We start from the raw sequence: 21,490 nt of genomic DNA on the forward strand, positions 1-21,490 counted from the left end.
GCTTTTGGAATCCACCTCTTATACCAATGTGTCTGGATGTGAGATACAGAGTCAAAGGAGATAACTTTGAAAGCTTTAATTAAGATTTATGACTGCCCTGTTGGGTTTCAGACTAGCACAGGGCTGGTAGCCCCTTTCTTTTGGCCTATTTCTCTCTTTTGGAATGGGAATATTTACCCAATGATTGCACCCCCATTGAATCTTAGAAGTAACTACTTTGTTTTTTATTTTACAGGCTCATAGATGGAAGGGACTTGCCTTGTCTCAGAGGAGACTTTGAACTTTTGAGTTAATGCTAGAATGAGTTAAGACTTGAAAGGACTGTTGGAAATGCATGATTGTATTTTGCAATGTGAGAAGAACATGAGATTTGAAGGGCTGGAGTGGAATGATATAGTTTGCATCTATGTTCCTGCCAAATCTCATATCAAATTGTAATCCTGAGTGTTGGAGGTGGGGCTTGGTGGGGGATGACTAGATCATGGGTGGCAGCGATTTCTCCTGAATGGTTTAGCATCATTCTACTTGGTGCTGTCCTCATGATAGAGAGTTCATTCTCCCATAATCTGGTCATTTAGAAGTCTGTGGCATCTCCCTACTCACTTTCTCTTGCTCCTGCTCCTGCTATGTGAGACTCCTTGTTCCCTCTTTGCCTTCTGCTATAATTACAAGTTCCCTGAGGTCTCCCAGAAATCAATCAGATGTCAGCATCATGCTTCCTGTACAACCTGCAGAACCATGAGCCAACTAAATCTCTTTTCTTTATAAATTACCCAGTCTCAGGTATTTCTTTATAGTAATGCAAGAATGAAGTAACACAAAAGAAGTTTTTTTTTTTTTTTTTTGAGACGGAGTTTCGCTCTTGTTACCCAGGCTGGAGTGCAATGGCACGATCTCGGCTCACCGCAACCTCCGCCTCCTGGGTTCAGGCAATTCTTCCTGCCTCAGCCTCCTGAGTAGCTGGGATTACAGGCACGCGCCACTGTGCCCAGCTAATTTTTTGTATTTTAGTAGAGACGGGGTTTCACCATGTTGACCAGGATGGTCTCGATCTCTTGACCTCGTGATCCACCCGCCTCGGCCTCCCAAAGTGCTGAGATTACAGGTGTGAGCCACTGCGCCCGGCAAAAGAAGTTTTTAATACTCAAAAAAAAAGTATTTAAAAGATTGGTTTGTCTCAAGATTGGTTTCTCTCAATTAAAGCATGTATCAATCTCTGAATATGTTTTTGTTTCTAGATCTAAGTTATAATTTCCTCAGAATAAAAAAGTATACGAAAAATAGTCCATCTAAAAAATGTATGAATAAATGTTAACCTTAAATCAAAGTGAACCTGTAAATACAGAAATATGATATGGTAACACAAACTGACTTAATTGAGAAGATAATGTGAGAACTGTGCTCTACCTCATCAAGTCCGAAGTCCCATGACTGCTTAGAGTGCATTTCTTCCGAAGGTATATTTCCCCTAAGGATTATAAATACACAGTATTAAAGTTTGTTGTATTCCCTCTGGGAATTATTGTTCTAAATTATAGTTCCCAAACTTGGTTTCAGATCAGAATTATATGGGAAGCTTTTTTAAAAGTAAAGATTCATAAGCTCCATGCAAAGGAGCCCATTTATTACGTAGAGGTAATCTTGTATTCTATAGTTTAAAATCACTCCCTGAAGCAATCTTGACCTTCAATCAGGATTGAGAACCATGTTCTAAATTGCTTTAATAAAATGTTTCATAAATCTATGTTTTAATTTTATGTACCAATCCTGTTAAAACTGCATCTTTTTAATCAATCAATATTTTTAATAATTCCACAAGAAATCACTTCCAGAATATAAATTTATTCTAGTTCATGATTTCCGATCAGAAAGAAACTCTTTTTTAGTTACTTATAATTGCAGGCCATTATTCAGAAAAGCCTGGAAGATAGTTCTCAAACTCTAAGGAATAAATTTAATATCAACACATAATGGATGAGTGTAAAAATCACCTTAAATTCAGAACATTTTGTATACCAGCTGCAAGAGGAGAAAGAAAAATCTGGTGGAACATAATTGTTTTCAATGTATGGGTGGACAAGATTGTAATCCTGAACAGAGAGAAAACATGGAGTCTCTGAGAGGTAAATGTTGGCAATGAGGAGAGTGCTTTATTCCTAGAATGTACACTGTCCTATAATTTGCTGATATGCTTGCTTATGTCACTAACATCTGAATTCTATCACTCCCCGTAGCACTTTTATACCAAGCAAGCAAGCAACCTTCCCATTGAGAGCTGTATGAAAGTAAGAAAACATGCTTTTTCATGTCAATAAGCCTTCCTATGCATGTTACCTTTCTATTTCTTACTTTAATCCATTGACATTCTGGTGGATACGAGTTTCTTGGTCACATTGAGTCAATTTCCTCAAATCTAATCAACACTATTAGATAAGAAGGTATGTGGGAGCTGGCAAATATGAGCACCACACTCTCAACTGGGGTGATATTATCAAGATTGTGACTTCTGGTATGGCTCCTTGGAGACCAGGTTGCCTGCCCACCCTCAGATGGCAATACGCCTACCTCACTTTGCATCAATTCAACCTTCATCATGCATCATACCAGATCCTGATTTGTATTCCCCAGATTTACCTAAAAACTTACATAGAGTTCACTGGATATTTCTGAATGCATTTCTGTGATGTCTTCTCTTTGTAATCATTTTCAAGTTTTCCTTAAAAAATAAAAGTATGCACTAAGTTAAAAACTTAGCATAGTCTATTTTCATTGTTTAATTTGACGCATATTACCATGACACATACAGAGGAAAACCACTGGTCCACAATGTTATATAATAGAAAGCCATTCTATTTTTGGTTTCGTTTTCCTCCAAACACATAAACACACATACAAATATGAGACGTGTGTATGTATAAATGTACAAATATATATAGTAAAGCTGAAAGAAAAAAAAGAACAGGTTATTGGATTTTCCATGTACAATACCAACCTTTTCTTTCAGAGCTGGTTGGGTAGTAATCTTTCTCAATAGATGTACTAAGATCATTTCTTTCATTATTGTTGTACCCTTTCTGATACTTCTTGTTTAGCTGATAGTTTTCTGGATAACTTGTTTTAATCAGAGTTGAATTACTAAAAGTCAACTCTGGAACTGTAAAAATGTTTCTAATGCATCTGTCACTGAAATGGTTTTTATCAGAACTGGTGACTACACAAATATCTCCCATACTATCATAATCACATTTGTTAAATATTTTTTTCATCCTTTGCTGATCTATGTTTAATAAATTGATCATATTTTGACTAACAAAAGAGTCACAATTCTCTGACAGAAAGTTAGGAATAGACTGGTTCACATCTTCAAGAAAATGTGAAACTTCTTTTCCATTTCCCCCACAAATATGCTGTATTGAGTGTTTTTCAATAATGTAGTCTGACTGTCTTCTTTCATCCATGCTTCTACAATCTTCATCCATAATTACAGCAGGTTGTTTAGTAAGTAAATTCCTATTTCCTGGACTTTGGGACAAACAAAAACATATTTATCAAAAAAAGCATAAATAATTTGCATTTAGAAATACTTGCCTTAAATTCTTAGAGGACACATTTAGTTGCTACTAACATTTACCTAGATTCTATTTTTATTTTTATATTTAAATAAATAATATTGCTTTGGGTGAAAATTTGTATAATATGCTCTTCTAATGACTTATTGGGTATAAAAATAATCTATGGTCAGTTTATTACAACATAAAATGTTAGCATGTGGTTTAACTAAACATGACCAACCTACAGTATATCTTCTGTAATAAAATCTAAAGTATAAACTAGACAACCACTGTATGTCGCTGCTGTTCCATTTAACCAGAGAAAGGTATTTTGAAGACTGTGCAGAGAAAATTTATCACCAGTGTTAACACATAAAATCAAATAGTTATGAGACCATTTTAACATATTTTTTCAAACTAATATGGATATAAAAACAATTATAAAGTTTCCAAGGAAGAGAAATGTAAACACAAATGTGTATATAAGTAATAAAACCAAGAGCTAAGGTGAATTACATAAAAAACGATTTGATGAATTAGATAGCTTGTAGGTTCTATTCTAATGCAAAAATAATAATTCCAGGTTAAGTCCAATTTGCGTACAAGAATCAAAGCTATAATGGAAAATAATTATAAATCAAGATGTTTCTTGTTTTATTGTTGGTGACTATCTACAAATTTATTTGGAAGTGGGTTGTTCCAGAAGTTGGAGATAACAAAAAAAGTTAGAAAAACAAACACACACACACAGATTGCTAAAACCCTAATTTCCAATCTTATTTTTAAGTTATTTAGCAAATATTTGATGATCACCTACTCTGTTCCAGGTACTAGGCCATGTATTGGTGATAGAGATAAAAGAACTCAGCTTGTTGTTAAAGAGATTAATGTTTTACCCATGAATGTTCACAGCTTATGATCCTATGTTGTTTCTCAATGAGGGCCTTATTAGTGTTTTAGACAGAATGATGCTATTTTGCTATACCAAAAGGCATAATCTATAGTATGCACTAATACACCATTAACATTAGAAAAATATCTATTACTCTACATAAAAAAGAGGTAAATGCACTTTGTAAGATATTAAGCACATTATAAATGTAAATCGTTATTATTTATTATTCTTTCAATAGTTTTTGGAGAACAGGTGGTGTTTGGTTACGTGAATAATTTATTCAGTGGTGATTTCTGAGATTTTGGTGCACACATCACTGAGCAGTGTACATTGTACCCAGTGTGTAGTCTTTTTTCCCTCCTCCCATCCCCCACCCCTCTCATGGAGTCCCCAGAATCCATTATATCAATCTTTTTTTTTTTTTTTTTGAGATGGAGTTTTGCTCTTTTCATCCCAGGCTGGAGTACAGTAGCATGATCTTGGCCCACTGCAACTTCCACCTACTGGGTTCAAGCAGTTTTCCTGCCTCAGTCTCCTGAGTAGCTGGGATTACAGGTGTGTGTCACCATATCCAGTTCATTTTTCCATTTTTAGTAGAGACAGGGTTTCACCACATTGGCCAAGCTGGTCTCGAACTACTCACCCCTAACCTCAGGTGATCCCCTTCAACCTCAGCCTTTCAAAGTGCTGGAATTATAGGTGTGAGCCACCACGCCCGGTCCATTATATCAATCTTATGCCTTTGTGTCCTCACAGCTTAGCTCCCACTTATGAGTGAGAACATACAGTGTTTGGTTTTCCATTCCTAAGTTACTTCGCTTAGAATAATGGTCTCCAATTCTATCCAGGTTGCTGTGAATGCCATAATTTCATTCCTTTTTATGGCTGAGTAGTATTCCATGGGGTGTGTTTGTGTGTGTACACATTTTCTTAATCCACTTGGATGATGGGCATTTAGGCTGGTTCCATATTTTTGCAGTTGTGAATTGTGCTGCTATAAACATGCACATGCAAGTGTCTTTTTCATATAATACCTTATTTATCTCTGGGTAGATACCCAGTAGTGGAATTGCTGGATCAAATTGTAGTTCCACTTTTAGTTCTTTAAGGAATCTCCATGCTGTTTTCCATAGTGGTTGTACTAGTTTCCAAACCCACCAGCAGTATAAAAGTATCCCCTTTTCACGACATCCATGCCAACACCTATCATTTTATCACTTTTTAATTATGGCCATTCTTGTAGGAGTAAGGTGGTCATTGCATTGTGGTTTTGATTTGCATTTCCCTGATCTTTAGTGAGATTGAGCATTTTTTCATGTGTATGTTAGCCATTTGTATATCTTCTTTTGCAAATTGTCTATTCATGTCCTTAGCACATTTTTTGATGGGATTACTTTTTTTCTTGCTGATTTGAGCTCCTTACAGATTCTAGATATTAGTACTTGCAGGTGCATAGTGTGGGAAGATTTTTCTCCCACCTTCTGGGTTGTCTATTTCTTTTGCTGTGCATATTTTAATTAGGTCCCATTTGTTTATTTTTGGTTTTGTTGCATTTGCTTTTGGTTCTTGGTCATCAACTGTTTGCCTAAGCCAATGTCTAGAAGAGTTTTTCCAATGTTGTCTTCTAGAATTTTTATGGCTTCAGGTCTTAAAGTCTTTGATCCATCTTGAGTTGATTTTTGTATAAGGTGAGAGATGAGGATCCAGTTTCATCTTCTACATGTGGCTTGCCAATTATCCCAGCAGCATTTGTTGACTAGAGTGTTCTTTCCCCACTTTATGTTTCCATTTGCTTTGTCAAAAGTCAGTTGACTTTAAGTATTTGGCTTTATTTCTGGGTTCTCTATTCTGTTCTGTCCACATTCCTATTTTTATGCCAGTACCATGCTATTTTGGTAACTATAGCTTTGTAGTCTTGTTTGAAGTTGGATAATGTGATACCTCCAGATTTGTTTGGTTTTTTTTGCTTAGTCTTGCTTTAGCGCTATACGGTTTTTTTTGGGTTCCATATGAATTTTAGGATTTTTTTTTCTAGTTCTGCTAAGAATGGATGGTGGTGTTTTTACGGGAAATGCTTTGAATTTATAGTTGCTTTTGGCAGTATGATCATTTTCACAATATTGATTCTATTCATCCATGAGCATGGGATGTGTTTCTATTTGTTTGTGTCATCTATGATTTCTTTAAGAGGTGTTTTGTAGTTTTCCTTATAGAGATTGTTCACCTCCTTGGTTAGGTATATTCCTAACAATTTTATTTTTTGCAGCTGTTGTAAAAGGGGTTAAGTTCTTGATTTGATTCTCAGCTTAGTCACTGTTGATGTATAGCAGTACTACTGAGTTGTGCACATTGATTTTGTACCCTCAAACTTTGCTGAATTCATTTATCAGATCTAGCTTTTTGGATGGGTCCTTAGGGTTTCCTAGGTATATGATCATGTAATTGGTGAACAGCAACAATTTGACTTCCTCTTTATCAATTTGGATGCCCTTTATTTCTTTCTTTTGTCTGAATGCTCAAGCTAGGACTTCCAGTACTATGTTAAATAGAAGTTGTGAAAGTGGGCCTCCTTCTTTTGATTCAGTTCTCAAGGGGAATGCTTTCAACTTTCCCTCATTCAGTATAATGTTGGCTGTGGGTCTGTCATGGATGGCTTTTATTATCTTAAAGTATATCCCTTTTATGCTGATTCCGCTGAGGGTTTTAATCATAAAGGGATTCTAGATTTTGTCAAGTGCTTTTTCTGCATCTATTGAAATGATCATTTTTTATTTTTAATTCTGTTTATGTTGTATATATTTATTGATTTATCACATTAAACCATCCCTTCACCCCTGGTATGAAAACCACTTGATGGTATCTTTTAGATATGCTGTTGGATTCAGTTATCTAGTAATTTGTTGAGGATTTTTGCATCTATGTTCATCAGAAATATTGGTCTCTAGTTTTCTTTTTTGTTATGTCTTTTCCTAGTTCTGGTATTAAGGAGATACTGGCTTCACAGAATGATTTAGGGAGGATTCCCTCTTTATCCTTTGGAATGGTTTCAGAAAAATTGGTATCAATTCTTCTTTGAATGGTTGATAAAATTCAGCTGTGAATTCATCTGGTCCCAAACTTTTTATTCTGTTAGCAATACTTAAAATTGCTGTTTCAATCTCACTACTTGTCATTGGTCTGTTCAGAGTTTCTGTTTCTTCCTGGTTTAATCTAGGAGGGTTGTATATATCTAGGAATTTATCAATGTCCTATAGGTTAGCTAATTTGTATGTGTAAAGGTGATCATAGTAGCCTTGAATAATCTTTTGTATTTCTGTGGTATCAGTTGTAATATCTCCCATTTTGTTTCTAATTGAGCTTATTTGGGTCTTTTCTATTCTTTTGTTAATCTTGCTAATAGTCTATCAATTTTATCTTTTCAAAGAACCAGCTTTTTGTTTCATTTATCTTTTGTACTGTTTTTTCTATTTGTTTCCATTTCATTCAGTACTGTTCTGATCTTTGTATTTCTTTTCTTCTGCTGGGTTTGGGTTTGTTTTGTTCTTGTTTCTCTAGTTCCTTGAAGTGTGACCTTAAATTGTCTATTTGTGCACTTCCAGACTTGATTTAGGCATTTAATGCTATTAACTTTCCTCTTAGCACCACTTTTGCTATATGCCAGAGGTTTTCATAGGTTATGACACTATTATTGTTCGGTTCAAAGAATGCTTAGATTTCCATCTTGATTTCATTGTTGACCCAAAGATCCTTTAGAAGCAGATTATTTAATTTCCATGTATTTGTGCAGTTTTAAGGGTTCCTTTTGGAGTTGACTTCCAATTTTATCTCACGGTGATCTGAGAGAGTACGTAATATAACTTCTATTTTCTTAAATTTATTGAGACTTGTTTTGTAGCCCATCAAAAGGTCTATCTTGGTGAATGTGCCATGTGCTGATGAAAAGAATGTATATTCTGCAGTTGTTGGGTACAAGATTCTGTAAATATCTGTTAAGTCCATTTGTTGTAGGGTACAGTTTAAGCCCATTGTTTCTTTGTTGATTTTCTGTCTTCATGACCTCTCTAATGTCAGTGGAGTACTGAAATCCCTTACTATTGTGAAATAGTACTGAAACCCTTATTATTGTGTTGCCATCTAGCTCATTTCTTAGGTCTAGTAGTAATTGTTTTTTAAATTTGGGAGCTCCTGTGTTAGGTGCATATATATTTGAGATTGTGATATTTTCCTGTTGTACTAATCCTTTTACCATTATATAATGTCCTTCTTCGTCTTTTTTAACTGTTTTTGCTTTAAAATCTGTTTTGTGTAAGAATAGCTACTCCAGTTTGTTTTTGGTTTCCATTTGCATGAAAAATCTTTTTCTACCTCTTCACCTTAAGTTTATGTAAGTTCTTATGTGTTGTGTTAATCTCTTGAAGACAACAGATACTTGGTTGGTGGATTTTTATTCATTCTGACATTCTGTATCTTTTAAGTGGAGCATTTAGGCCACTTTTATTCAATGTTAGTATTGACATGTGAAGTACCTTTCTATTCATCATGTTAGCTGTTGCCTGGATATCTTGGTATTTTTTTTACTTTGTGTTAGTATTGTACAAACCCTGTGAGATCTACACTTTAAGGAAGTTCTTTTTTGGTGTATTTTGAGATTTTATTTCAAAATTTTGAACTCCTTATATCATTTCTTGTAATGCTGACTTGGTAGTGGTGAATTCTCTCAGCATATGTTTGTCTGAAAAATACTTTATCTCTCATTATGAAGCTTAGTTTCACTGGATACAAAATTATTGGTGGATAATTATTTTGTTTAAGGAGGCTAAAGATAGGATCCCAATCCCTTCTGCCTGTAGGGTTTCTGCTGAGAAATCTGTCATTAATATTATAGGTTTTCCTTTGTAGGTTACCTGATGCTTTTGCCTCACAGTTCTTAGAATTCTTTCCGTTGTCTTGACTTTAGTTAACTTGATGACTATGTGCCTAAGTGAATATCTTTTTGTGATGAATTTCCTGGGTGTTCTTTGAGCTTCTTATATTTGAATATCTAGATCTCTAGTAAGACTAGGGAAGTTATTTTCAATTATTCTCTCAAATAATTTTCCACACTTTTAGATTTCTCTTCTTTTTCAGGAACACTGATTATTCTTATGTTTGGCTATTTAACATAATTCCAAATTCTTTGTTCATTTATTATTTATTAATTAGTTTTTCTTTGTCTTTGCTGGATTGGGTTAATTCAAAAGCCTTGTCTTCAAACTCAAGTTCTTTCTTCTACTTGTTCGAGTCTATTGTTGAAACTTTCTAGTGCATTTTGTATTTCTCAAAGTGTGTCTTTCACTTACAGAAGTTGTGATTGTCTTTTCATTATGCCATATATTTCTCTGGAGACCTTTTCATCCATATCCTGGTTTTTTTGTTGTTGTTGTTGTTGTTGTTGTTGTTAATTTCCTTAAGTTGGTGTTCTTTCTCCAGTACCTCCTGAGTAGCATAATAACCAACCTTCTGAATTCTTTATCTGGCAATTCAGAGATTTCTTCTTGGTTTGGATCCATTGCTGGTGAGCTAGTGTGGTCTTCTGGGGGTGTTATAGAAACTTGTTTTATCATAGTACTAGAATTACTTTTCTGGTTCCTTCTCATTTCGGTGGACTGTTTCAGTGGAAAGATCTGGAACTCAAGGGCTGTTGCTCAGATTCTTTTGTCCCATAGGGTGATCCCTTGATTTGATGCTCTCCCTGTCCCCCTACAGATGGGGCTTCCTGTGAGATGGACTGCAGTGATTTTTGTCCTTCTGGGTCTAGCCATCCAGTGAGGCTATCAGGCTCCAAGTTGGTGCTGGAGAATGTCTGCAAAGAGTCTTGTGATGTGATGTGATGATGTGATACATTTTCAGGTCTTCCAGTCATGGATAACAGCACCTGTTCCAGTGGAGATGGCAGGGGAGTGACATGGACTCTGTGGGAGTCCTTGGTTGTAGTTTTGTTTAGTGCACTGGTTTTCTCAAATGCTGCTTATGCAACAGTGAAGTTGTCAACGTGGAATTTGTCACTCAGGACCTCTGGATAGCCAGGATATTGCAATGGTGGAATTAGCTGTTGTTTTCTCCTCCTTTGGAGCAGGCTTGTTCTGAGTTGTTGTAATGGTCTGAGTTGGCTGGCCTCCAGCCCAGAGGTGGCACTTTCAAGAGAGCACAACCTGTGGCAGTAGAAGGGGTATATACGCTTGCCCTACGCTGGCCAGGACAAATTTTCAAGTTTCTTAAGTGATAGATGGGACCATAGAGTTCCCAAGACTTTATGTCTATTATATTTTTCAAGCCATACACAAGTGTTTTTTCCCCCTACTCTGGTAGCCAAAGTCTGAAGCATTCAGAGCACCCACTGACATTTTCCCATGTCCACCTGGATGAGTGCAACAGTAAGACACCAGTTAGACCCTGCGGATCAGCAGAGCCTCCAGCACTCTAGCCCACAGTGTCCTGCACACTAGAGAAAAGGTGGTGTAGCACACCGGGAAGACTACCCCTGGTACAAAGGATGCCAAAGCATGTGCTCCCAAGAGCCAGAAAACTGCCAGCCTGGAACTGCTATCACTTATCACTCCTCCCCAGTGACAGGGCAGCCACACACTTGTGCATGCCCTGAAGACAGGTTCTCCCCACCAACTGCCACTGCCAAGGGTCAAATCATGTTCTCCCCAGAGCCTGAAATCTGCCTGCCTCAGGCATCTACCAAAGATAGATACTGCCTCCCCCTAGCAGCTGAGCCACCTCACACTTGCATGCCCCTGAGGACAGCCTTTCTCCACCCACTGCCTCTGTTGTCACTGCCACCCAGGCACACTGCTCAAGCCCTGGGGATCACCCTGCCCTGTTCACTACAGCCTACATCCATGTACCATCACGGGCTTGAGGACAGGCCCACCTAGCCTGGCACCATCCCTTCCACACACACCTGCATCTGCCAAACCCAAGCATGATGCTCGAGGTCCCAGGAATTGGCTCACCCCATCAGTCACCACAGGTGCACACTCATGCACCATCAGGGGGCTTAATAACAGCCCCACACCCCCTGCCACCACCAATGCCCTAGTATTCCTTCTAGAGTCCTGGGGCTTGTCCTGCCCCATCCACCATAGCCTGTGCCCATGTAAACCATTGTAAGGACTTAAGAAGAGACCTGCCCTACCTAGCACTAACCCCCAGTGCCCAAGCACACTACCTGAGGGCCTGGGGAACATCTTGCTCCAGGCATGTATGCATACCACCTGAGTCTAACAACAGGCCCAGAAAACCTGCCACCAGTGCCCAATCTACCATCCAGAGGCCTGCAGATTGCCCTGGGAAGGAATACAGAGATGCCGGCTTGAGGACGGGCTTACCTAGCTTGCTGTTACCACCAGTGCCAGCACCCACTCACACACGCCACCTAGGGTCCTAGGGACTGTCCAGCCCAACCTGTCAAAGCCACCACTATTACCAAGTGCTACTTGGAAATCTGAGGGTTGTTTGTCCCACCACCACGATTATCATCACCCACACCACATACAGCTTATAGCGGCCCAAGGACTTACCCACCCACCTGGTCTGCCACTAACACAATCAGAACCTGAGCAAGTTGCCAGGAGGACCAAAAATTGGCCGACCTGGATCTGTCAACACCAGAGCCTAAAGAGGCACACTTAGCATGCAATTGCCACAAATGGGGCCCAAAGACTGGCCCATCTGGCATCCCATTCCCAGAAAAATCTCACCACAGCTTCCTCTAATAATTCTGTGGCCTAAGTCAAGAGGAAATCAGACACCACTGACAATGTGTAGAGTTGAAGAAATTATACAGAGGCTACACTACTGCATGTATCCAGAATCAAAATCCAAGTGCCCTTCCCCACCAACTTTATGGATATACCTACAGGAAAATGTCTTCCCCTATGAAAGTCAATCCAAAAAATCACAAGAAGAAACTATTACATCTGGTGCACATATATCAGTAAAAGAACACAAACTTTTTTCATCAGAATGCCTGCAGGAAAAAATAAACAAACAAAAAAAAGCCACAAACATGAAAAAGCAAGGAAATATGGTACCTTCAAAGGAACACAATAATTCTCCAACAACAGATTTTAACAAAAAAAAAATTATGAAATACCTGAAAAAAATTCAGAATCATGATATAAGAGAAACTAAGTGAGATAACAATGAACACAGATAAAATACAAAGAAATCAGAAAAACAATTTAAAATATAAATGAAAAATTCACAAAGAGAGAGATAGCACAAAAAACAAGTCCTAGAACTAACGAAGTCCATGAATGAAATGAAAAATACAATCAGAATCATCAATAGATCAAATGGAAGAGTTTCAGAACTTAAAGATAGGTCTTTCAAAATAACCCAGTCAGACGAATAAAAACAAGAAAAGAAGTAGAAGCAGAAGAAAGAAGAGGAGGAGGAGGAAGAGAAAGAGGATGAAGAAGAAATGTAGAAAGACAACGTTGACGTATGAGACACAGTAAAGTGACAAAATATTCAAATATTGAGTATCTCAGAAGGTAAAGAAAAGTTTAATGGCATAAAAAAACCTATTTGATAAAATAATACATGAAAACTTCCCAAGACTAGCAAGAAATTTAGAGATCCAGATAGCTAAAAGATCCCAAAAGGGATACAACTCAAAAAGGTCTTATCCCCCAGCACATTATAATCAAACTGTCAAAAGTCAAAGACAGATTAGGCACAGTGGCTCACGCCTGTAATCCCAGCACTTTGAGAGGCCAAGGTGGGCAGATCACCTGAGGTCAAGAGTTCAAGATGAGCGTGACCAACGTGGCAAAACCCTGTCTCTACTAAAAATACAAAAATTAGCTGGATGTGGTGGTGCACGCCTGTTGTCCCAGCTATTCGGGAGGCTGAGGAAGGAGAATCACTTGAACCCGGAAGGCAGAGGTTGCAGTGAGCAAGCAAGTCTCTGTCTCAAAAGAAAAAAAAAAAAGACAAAGAATTCTAAAAACAAGAGAAAAGTAGTCATATATAAATGAACCCCTATTAGACTAACAGTGAATTTTTATAGGCCAGGAGAGAAAGGGATGATATATTCTGGTAGCCAAAAATACCCAGCAAAGTTATCCCTCAAAAACAAAAGAGAAATAAAAACTTTCCCAAGTAAAAAGCAAAACAAAACAAAACAAAAAAACAGGCAATTCATTACCACTAGACCTGCCCTACAAGAATTGCTTGGTGAATCTTACACCTCAAAGTGAAGGGATGATAATCTACCATCATGAAAATGCATGAACATATAAAACTAACTGGTAGAGCAAAGATATAGATAAGGAAGAAAAGGGACTCAAATGTTACCACACCACAAAAACAAACCATTAAGATAAATAATGAGAGAAATAAGAGAACAAAAGAAATACAATACAACCAGAAGACTATTGACAAAAATGACAGAAATAAGTCCTCACATAACAAGAATAACCTGAATGTAAACTTATTAAAATTTCCCATTAAAAGATAAAGATTCATGGAATGAATAAGAAACCATGATCCAACTATATGCTACTCCAAGAAACTCATCTGTGAAGACATATATAGATTGAAAGTAAAGAGAGGGAAAAAGATATTCCACACAAAAGGAAAACAAAAGTGAGCAGGCTTTAAGTCAAAAACAGTTAAAAGAAACAAAGGTCATTATATAATGACAAAAAGATCAGTTCAGCAGGAGGATATAACATTTCTAAATATATATATGTACCCAACACTAGAGCATCCAGATTCATAAAGCAAATATTATTAGATCTAAATAGAGACACCAATACAATAATAGTTGGAGACTTAACACCACACTCTAAGCATAAGACAGATCATCTAGACAAAATATTGAAGAGGAGGAAACTCTTCCTAACTCATGAAGCCAGCATTACTCTGATATCAAAACCAGACAACTACACAACAAGAAGAAGAAAATTATAGGCCAATATTCCTGATGAAACTCTTCCTAACTTATGAAGCCAGCATTACTCTGATATCAAAACCAGACAATTACACAACAACAAAAGGAAAATTATAGGCCAATATTCCTGATGAACAGACATAAAAATCCTCAACAAAATACTAGCAAACCAAATGCAAAAGTACATTAAAAAGATAATACATGATAATCAATTGATTTGCATATGTTGAACTATCCCTATATCCCTAGGATAAATTCCTAGGAATTTATCCTAGGAATTTATCCTAGGGATATAGGGATAGTTCAACATATGCAAATCAATCAATGTGATACAAAACATTAACAGAATGAAGGACAAAAACCATATTAACCTACCAATTAATTCAGAAAAATCATGGAATAAAATTTAACACCCATTCAGGACAAAAATATTCAACAAACTAGGCATAGAAGGAACATATCTGCATATAATAAAGGCCATCTATGACAAACCTACAGCTATCATACGAGTGGGAAAACCTGAAAGCCTTTCCTTCAAGAACTCGAACAAGACAAGGATGCTCTTTCACCACACCTATTCAACATAGAATTGGAAGTCCTAGCCAGAGCAATGAGGTAAGAGAAAGAAACAAAAGGCATCTAAACTGGAAAAGGGGAAGTGAAACTGTCCTGCTTTGCAGATGACATGATCTTATATTTAGAAAAATCTAAAAACTCCACCAAAAAAGACCCTTAGATTTGATAAATTCGGTAAAGTTGCAGGACAAAACATCAACAAACAAAAATCAGTCGAATTTGTATGCACCAATAATGAACTATCTGAAAAACAAATCAAGAAAGCAATCTCATTATAGAGCTACAAAATATAAAAATAAAATATCTAGGAATAAATTTAAGGAAATGAAAGGTCTCTACAAAGGAAACTACAACTCTTTGATAAAAGAAAATGAAGAAGATACAGATGGAATCCATTGCTCCTGGATTGGAATAATGAGTATTGTGAAAATAACCATACTACCCAAAGCAATATACAGAGTCAATGTAATCCCTACCAATATACCAATGAAATTTTCACAGAAATAGAAAAACAATCCTAAATTTTTATGGAATCAATAAAGGGCCCAAGTAGCCAATGCAATGCTGAGTAAAAAGAACAAAGCTGGGGCATCACACTACCCAACTTCAAGATATATTACAAGGCTATAGTAACCAAACAGCATGACATTGATACAAAAATAGCCACATGGCCCAATGGAATGAAATGAGAAAACAGAAATAAACTTATATATTTACAGTCAACTGATTGTTGACAAAGGTGTCACAAATATATCTTGGGAAAAGAACACTTTCAATAAATGGTGCTGGGAAAACTAGAAATCCATATGTGGAAGAATTTAACTAGACTACTACTTCTCACCATTTGCAAAAATCAACTCAAAATATTAAAGATTTAAATGTATAGCTTGAAATGGTAAAACTATAAGAAGAAAATACAAAGGAAACACTCCAGGACATTGGTCTAGGCAAAGATTTTATGACTAAGACTTCAAAAGCAGAGACAACAAGAAAAAAAATAGATAAGTAGGACTATGTTAAATAAAAACTTCTTCACAGTAAAGGAAACAATCATCAGAGTGAAGAGACAATCTGTTGAATGAAAGAAAATATTTGCAAACTATTACTCTTACAAAGAACTAATATCCAGAGTATACAAGAAACTCAACTGACTCAACAGCAAAAACACGAACAATCCCATTAAAAAGTGGGCAAAGGATACAGACACTTCTCAAAAGAAGACAAACAAATGGCCAAAAGGTCTATAAAAAAATGAACAACATCAGTAATCATCAGGGAAATGCAAATCAAAATCACAATAAGGTATCCTCTTATTTCAGTTAGAATGGCTATTATTTTAAAAAATGACAAATGGCAAGGACACGGAGAAAAGAGAACTCTCATACATTGCTGGTGAGAATGTACATTAGTACTGTCATTATGGAAACAGTGCGGAGACTTTAAAAAAAAAACTAAAAATAGAATGGCAGTGTGACCCAGCAACCCTTCTACTGAGTATCTACCCAAAGAAAAGGAAAACAGTCTATCAAAACAATATATGCACCCCCATGTTTATTACAGCACTATACACAATAGCAAAGATACGGAATCAACCTATATATACTTCAGTAGATGAAATGGATAATAAAAATGTGGTAAATTTACAAAACAGAATACTATCCATCTATTAAAAAAGAATGAAATTGTATCATCTGCAGCAACATGGATGGAACTGGAGGTCATTATGTTAAGTGAAACAAGCCAGGCACAGAAAGACAAATAGCACATGTAATCACTCACATGTAAAAGCTAAAAGAGTTTATCTCTTCGGGGTGGAGTAGAATGATAGCTACCAGAGGCTGGAAATGATGCAGGTATATGTGCAGGGGGAAAGAAAGGGGTACAAAGGGAGGTTTAATGGATACATATAATTAGATAGAATGAATAAGTTCTAATGTTTGATAGTGGTGTAGGGTGCTGTAGTTAACAAAAATGTATTATACATTTCAAAATAGCTAGAGAAGAGGACTTAAAATGTGCTCAACACATAAAAATGATCAATGTTCATGGTAATGGATGTCCTAAATACCCTGACTTGATAATTACAAATTCTATGCATGTAACAACATATCACATGTACCCCATTAATATGTACAACATTAAATAATATGCATCAATAAAAAAAATTAAAAAAAAAAACAGAACAAAATATATGAGACAACAGTTTTCAGTCACAAGAGACCAGGTAAGCAAGATAATGATCCCTGAGAGAGAGAAAACAAATGAGGAGAACCCTACTATTGTTCCTAGGTTATTGTCTGGAGAATATTCAAGCCACAGAACAAGGAAGGAGAGCTCAGTCAGAGCCCAGCTAGAGAGTGCTTCAAAGAGTAAGAGCTCTGGAGATCTACAGAGTGTTCTTCTCAAGGGTTCAACTAAATACCAATCGGCACATGCATGTGAAGTAATTGCCGAAGGCTGTGAAAAGTACCACCCAAGATGAAAAAAATAGAAAAATCTTGGGTGCTCACTAAGGCTGGGAAAATTTTGTTTCCACTCACTAGAGTGGAAAACTTCATAATTCAAGGGAAATCAAGAAAGTATTGAGAAGGGTATTGCCTCACCAGTGGAGCAAAATTAGCTACAAACTGAAGGCTTATTGGTCCTGCTTAACAAAATGTAAAACCAAGCCTTAATAAGATCATACTGTTTCCAAGTACCTGAACAATTTATGGGATGATGTGCAGGAAAATAAAAATGTCCAACAACCATAAAGATAGAAATCCACAATGTATAGAATCCAACAAAATTACCAGGGATAAAAAGAAAGAGAAAATCTGTAGGAAACAAAATGAATTATTAAAAACGGATCACAAAATGACAAAAATAATGGAATTCATAGACAAGGACATTAAAATAGTGATCATAACTATATTTCCTGTATTGAAAAAGATAGAAGAAAGACTGAACATGCTTAATAGATACATGGAAGATTAAAAAGAAAAGCTCAATCAAAGTTCTAGAGATGAAAATTACACTGGATAGGATTACCAGCAGATAAGACAACATGGAAGATACAATTAGGGATTTTGAAGATATAGTAATATAATCTACGTAAATAAAACAATGAGAGAAAAAAGACTGGAAAAAATAAAACAGCATCAGTCAACTGAGATTTCAAGTAGACTAATTTATTGAGTCCCCCAAGGAAAAGGAAAGGAGTCAGAAAAAATATTTGAAGAAATAATGGCTGAAAAAATTTCAAATTTGATAAAAATAGTAAGTCCATAAATCCAAGATCAACAAAACCCAAACATAAGAAATAGAAAAAAATATCTTAATCAAAGAATAGAAACCAACGATAAAAAAAATCATGATTTAAGATAAAAATTATATTAAATATACAGATATTAGGATAATGACAGCAAACTTCTAATTTGAAACTACACCAAGTCAAAAGACATCTTTCAAAAACAGAGCAAAATAAAGATTTGCAAATATACAAAGATTAGAACAATAACCACCACATCTACAACATAAGAAATGTCTTTCAAACAGAAAATGACATCAGATGGAAAACTAGATCTACACAAAATGATGAAGACCACTAAAAATAATAACTGTGCTTAAATATAAGAAAAACATTTTCTTATTTAGCTTTATTTAAAATAAAACAACACTGCATTATTGGGTTTATAACATACACATAAATAAAGTGCATGAATATAACATAAAGGCCAAAGGAGAGAAGAAATTAAAAGTATACTACTGTAAGATTCTTATACTATCCCTGATAGTGTAATTTGAAGATAATCTGTGATATATTAATATATATTCTATAATGTCTAAAGCAATCAATAATGGAACAGAATTATAGCTAATAAACAAAAAAAGAGACCAAAAGAAGTCATAAAAAATACTTAAATCAAATAAAAGTAGAAAAAGAGGCAAAGGGGCAGAGAAAATACAAATAGCAAGAGGACAGACTTAAACCCAAACATATACATTGTCATATTAAATGTAAACCATATTCTTAGCCACAATACCAATCTCAATAAATCTGGAATGATCAAATCATACAAAGTATGTTCACTTTCCACAAAGGAAGAAAGATAATGGGAAAGTCTTAGTTTCTGGGAACCAAACACCAAATTTCTAAATAACATGGATTTAAAAAGAAATCCAAAGAAAAATTAGAACTTATTTTGGTCTAGGCTGGGCATGGTGGCTCAAGCCTATAATCCCAGCACTTTGGGAGGCCGAGGTAGGTGGATCACTTGAGGTCAGGAGTTCAAGACCAGCCTGGCCAACATGGTGAAACCCTGACATTACTAAAATATTTTTAAAAATTAGCCAGGCGTGGTGGCAGGCCCTGTAATCCCAGCTACTTGGGAGGCTAAGGCAGGAGAATCACTTGAACCCAGGAGGCAGAGGTTGTAGTGAGCCAAGATCACACCACTGCACTCCAGTCTGGGCAACAGAGGGAGATGTCTCAACAAACAAACAAACAAAAAACATATTTTGGGGCCAGATGCAGTGGCTCACGCCTGTAATCCCAGCACTTTGGGAGGCTGAGGTGGGCAGACCACGAGGTCAAGAGATCAAGATCATCCTGGCCAACATGGTAAAACCCCATCTCTACCAAAAAAAAATACAAAATTCAGCTGGGTGTGGTAGCACACACCTGTATTCTCAGCGATTTAGGAGGCTGAGGCAGGAGAATCATTTGAACCCGGGAGACAGAGGTTGCAGTGAGCCAAGATTGCACCACTGCACTCCAGCCTGGGCAACAAGAGCAAAACTCCACCTCAAAAACAAATAAACAAACACATATTTTGATCTGAATAAAAATAAAAACATAATATTTCAAACTTTGTAAGATACACTAAAAGCAGCACTTAGTAGAAAATTTATAGCTCTAAATTATGGTTAAAGAACCTAAATTTATGCCTATTAGAAAAGAAGAATAGTTTCAAACCAATGATGTTACCTCTTAACTTGAAAAAAACTAGATAAAATTAAATGCAAAATAAGCAAATAAAAGGAAATAATAGAGAAGCAGAATTCAATGCAATTTTTCAAAATAGAAAAATAAAAGACTTGTGAAACTAAAAGATAATTCTGTGAGAACATAAATAAAATTAATATTGCTGTAATCAGGTAGTCAGAAGAAAATAGAGAATAACTAGAGAAAAATAATCTCAGTAATGAGAAAGAAGACAGTGCTACAGATGGTAAAGATTTCAAACAATCAATAAGAGAATGTTATGAATAACCTTATGTCAATAAATTCTACAAGGTAGACAAAACAAATACATTCTTTGTAAGACACAACTGCCAAAGCTCACACAAGAACAAATTATCTGATTGACTAGCCCTGTGTTTAGTAAAAACTTAAAACTATAATAAAAAACCTTCCTACAAAAAGAACACCAGTACTCACATGGCTTCACTGACTAATTTTACAATTTAAGTTAGAAATTGCAATCATGTATCACTTAACAACAGTATACATTCTAAAAAATGTGTCCTTAGGCAATGTCATTGTGGAAACATCATAGAGTGTATTTACACAAACCTAGATGTCATCGCCCACGACACACCTAAGTTATATATTATGGACTTCTGCTCCTAAGCTAGAAAGCTGTACAGTATTCCCTACAGCACAGCTGCCTACAGCACAATACTGTAGGCAAGTGTAACACAATTATATTTGTGTATCTAAACATAGAAAACATATCGTAAAAAAATAGAGTATAAAATTTTTTTTAAAGGTACATCTGCAAAAGACACTTACGATGAATGGAGCTTGCAGGATGGAAGTTGTTTTGGGTAAATCAGTGAGTGAGTAGGGAGTGAATATGAAGGCCTAAGACATTACTATACACTACTGCAGACTTTATACACACTCTACACTTATGCTTCAGTAAATTTATTTTTAAAAATTTCTTTCCTCAAAAACAAATTAACCTTAGCTTACTGTAGCTTTATGTTATAATTTTCTAAACTTTTTGACTCTAAAAAATTTAGCCTAAAACAAACACGTTGTAGAGCTGTGCATAAATATTTTTCTTTCTTCTTGCTCTATAAGCTTTTTTCTATTTTTAAAATTTTTTCCTTACTTTTAACCTTTTTTGTTAAAAACTAGGACTTAAACATACATTAGCCTAGGTCTACACAGGGTCAGGATCATCAATATCACTGTCTTTCACTTCCCCATCTTATCCCACTGGAAGGTCTTCAGGGGCACTGATTCGCAGGGTACTGTTACTTCCTGTGATAACAATGCCTTCTTCTGAAATACCTCCTAAAGGAGCTGCCTCAAGCTGTTTTACAATTAACTTTTTTTTTAATAAGTAGAAGGAGCATACTCTAAAATAACAATGAATAGTATAATAAATACATAAACCATTAACAAGTCATTTATTATCATTATCAATTATGTAGTATACATAATTTTATATGCTACATTTTTATATGACTGGCAGCTTTGTTAATACCACCATCACCACAAACACATGAGTAACAAGTTGTCCTACA

General features: G+C 35.9%; 1 protein-coding gene across 1 annotated transcript in view; it reads right to left on the reverse strand.

Moving 5' to 3' along the window:
- REDIC1 (regulator of DNA class I crossover intermediates 1) overlaps nucleotides 1-21,490 on the reverse strand; it is a 77,927-nt gene that overhangs the window by 25,336 nt on the left and 31,101 nt on the right. The window contains exons 8-10 of the mRNA XM_012465625.2: nucleotides 2,993-3,522; nucleotides 2,647-2,716; nucleotides 1,408-1,468 (exon numbers count right to left, since the gene is read on the reverse strand). Coding sequence (XP_012321048.2) covers nucleotides 1,408-1,468; nucleotides 2,647-2,716; nucleotides 2,993-3,522 — 661 coding nt within the window. The remainder of the gene's footprint in view (nucleotides 1-1,407; nucleotides 1,469-2,646; nucleotides 2,717-2,992; nucleotides 3,523-21,490) is intronic.

This window comes from Aotus nancymaae, unplaced genomic scaffold (assembly GCF_030222135.1).
Source record: "Aotus nancymaae isolate 86718 unplaced genomic scaffold, 86718_ANA_hifiasm-v0.15.2.pri h1tg000092l, whole genome shotgun sequence".
In the NCBI taxonomy this organism is placed as follows: Eukaryota; Metazoa; Chordata; class Mammalia; order Primates; family Aotidae; genus Aotus; species Aotus nancymaae.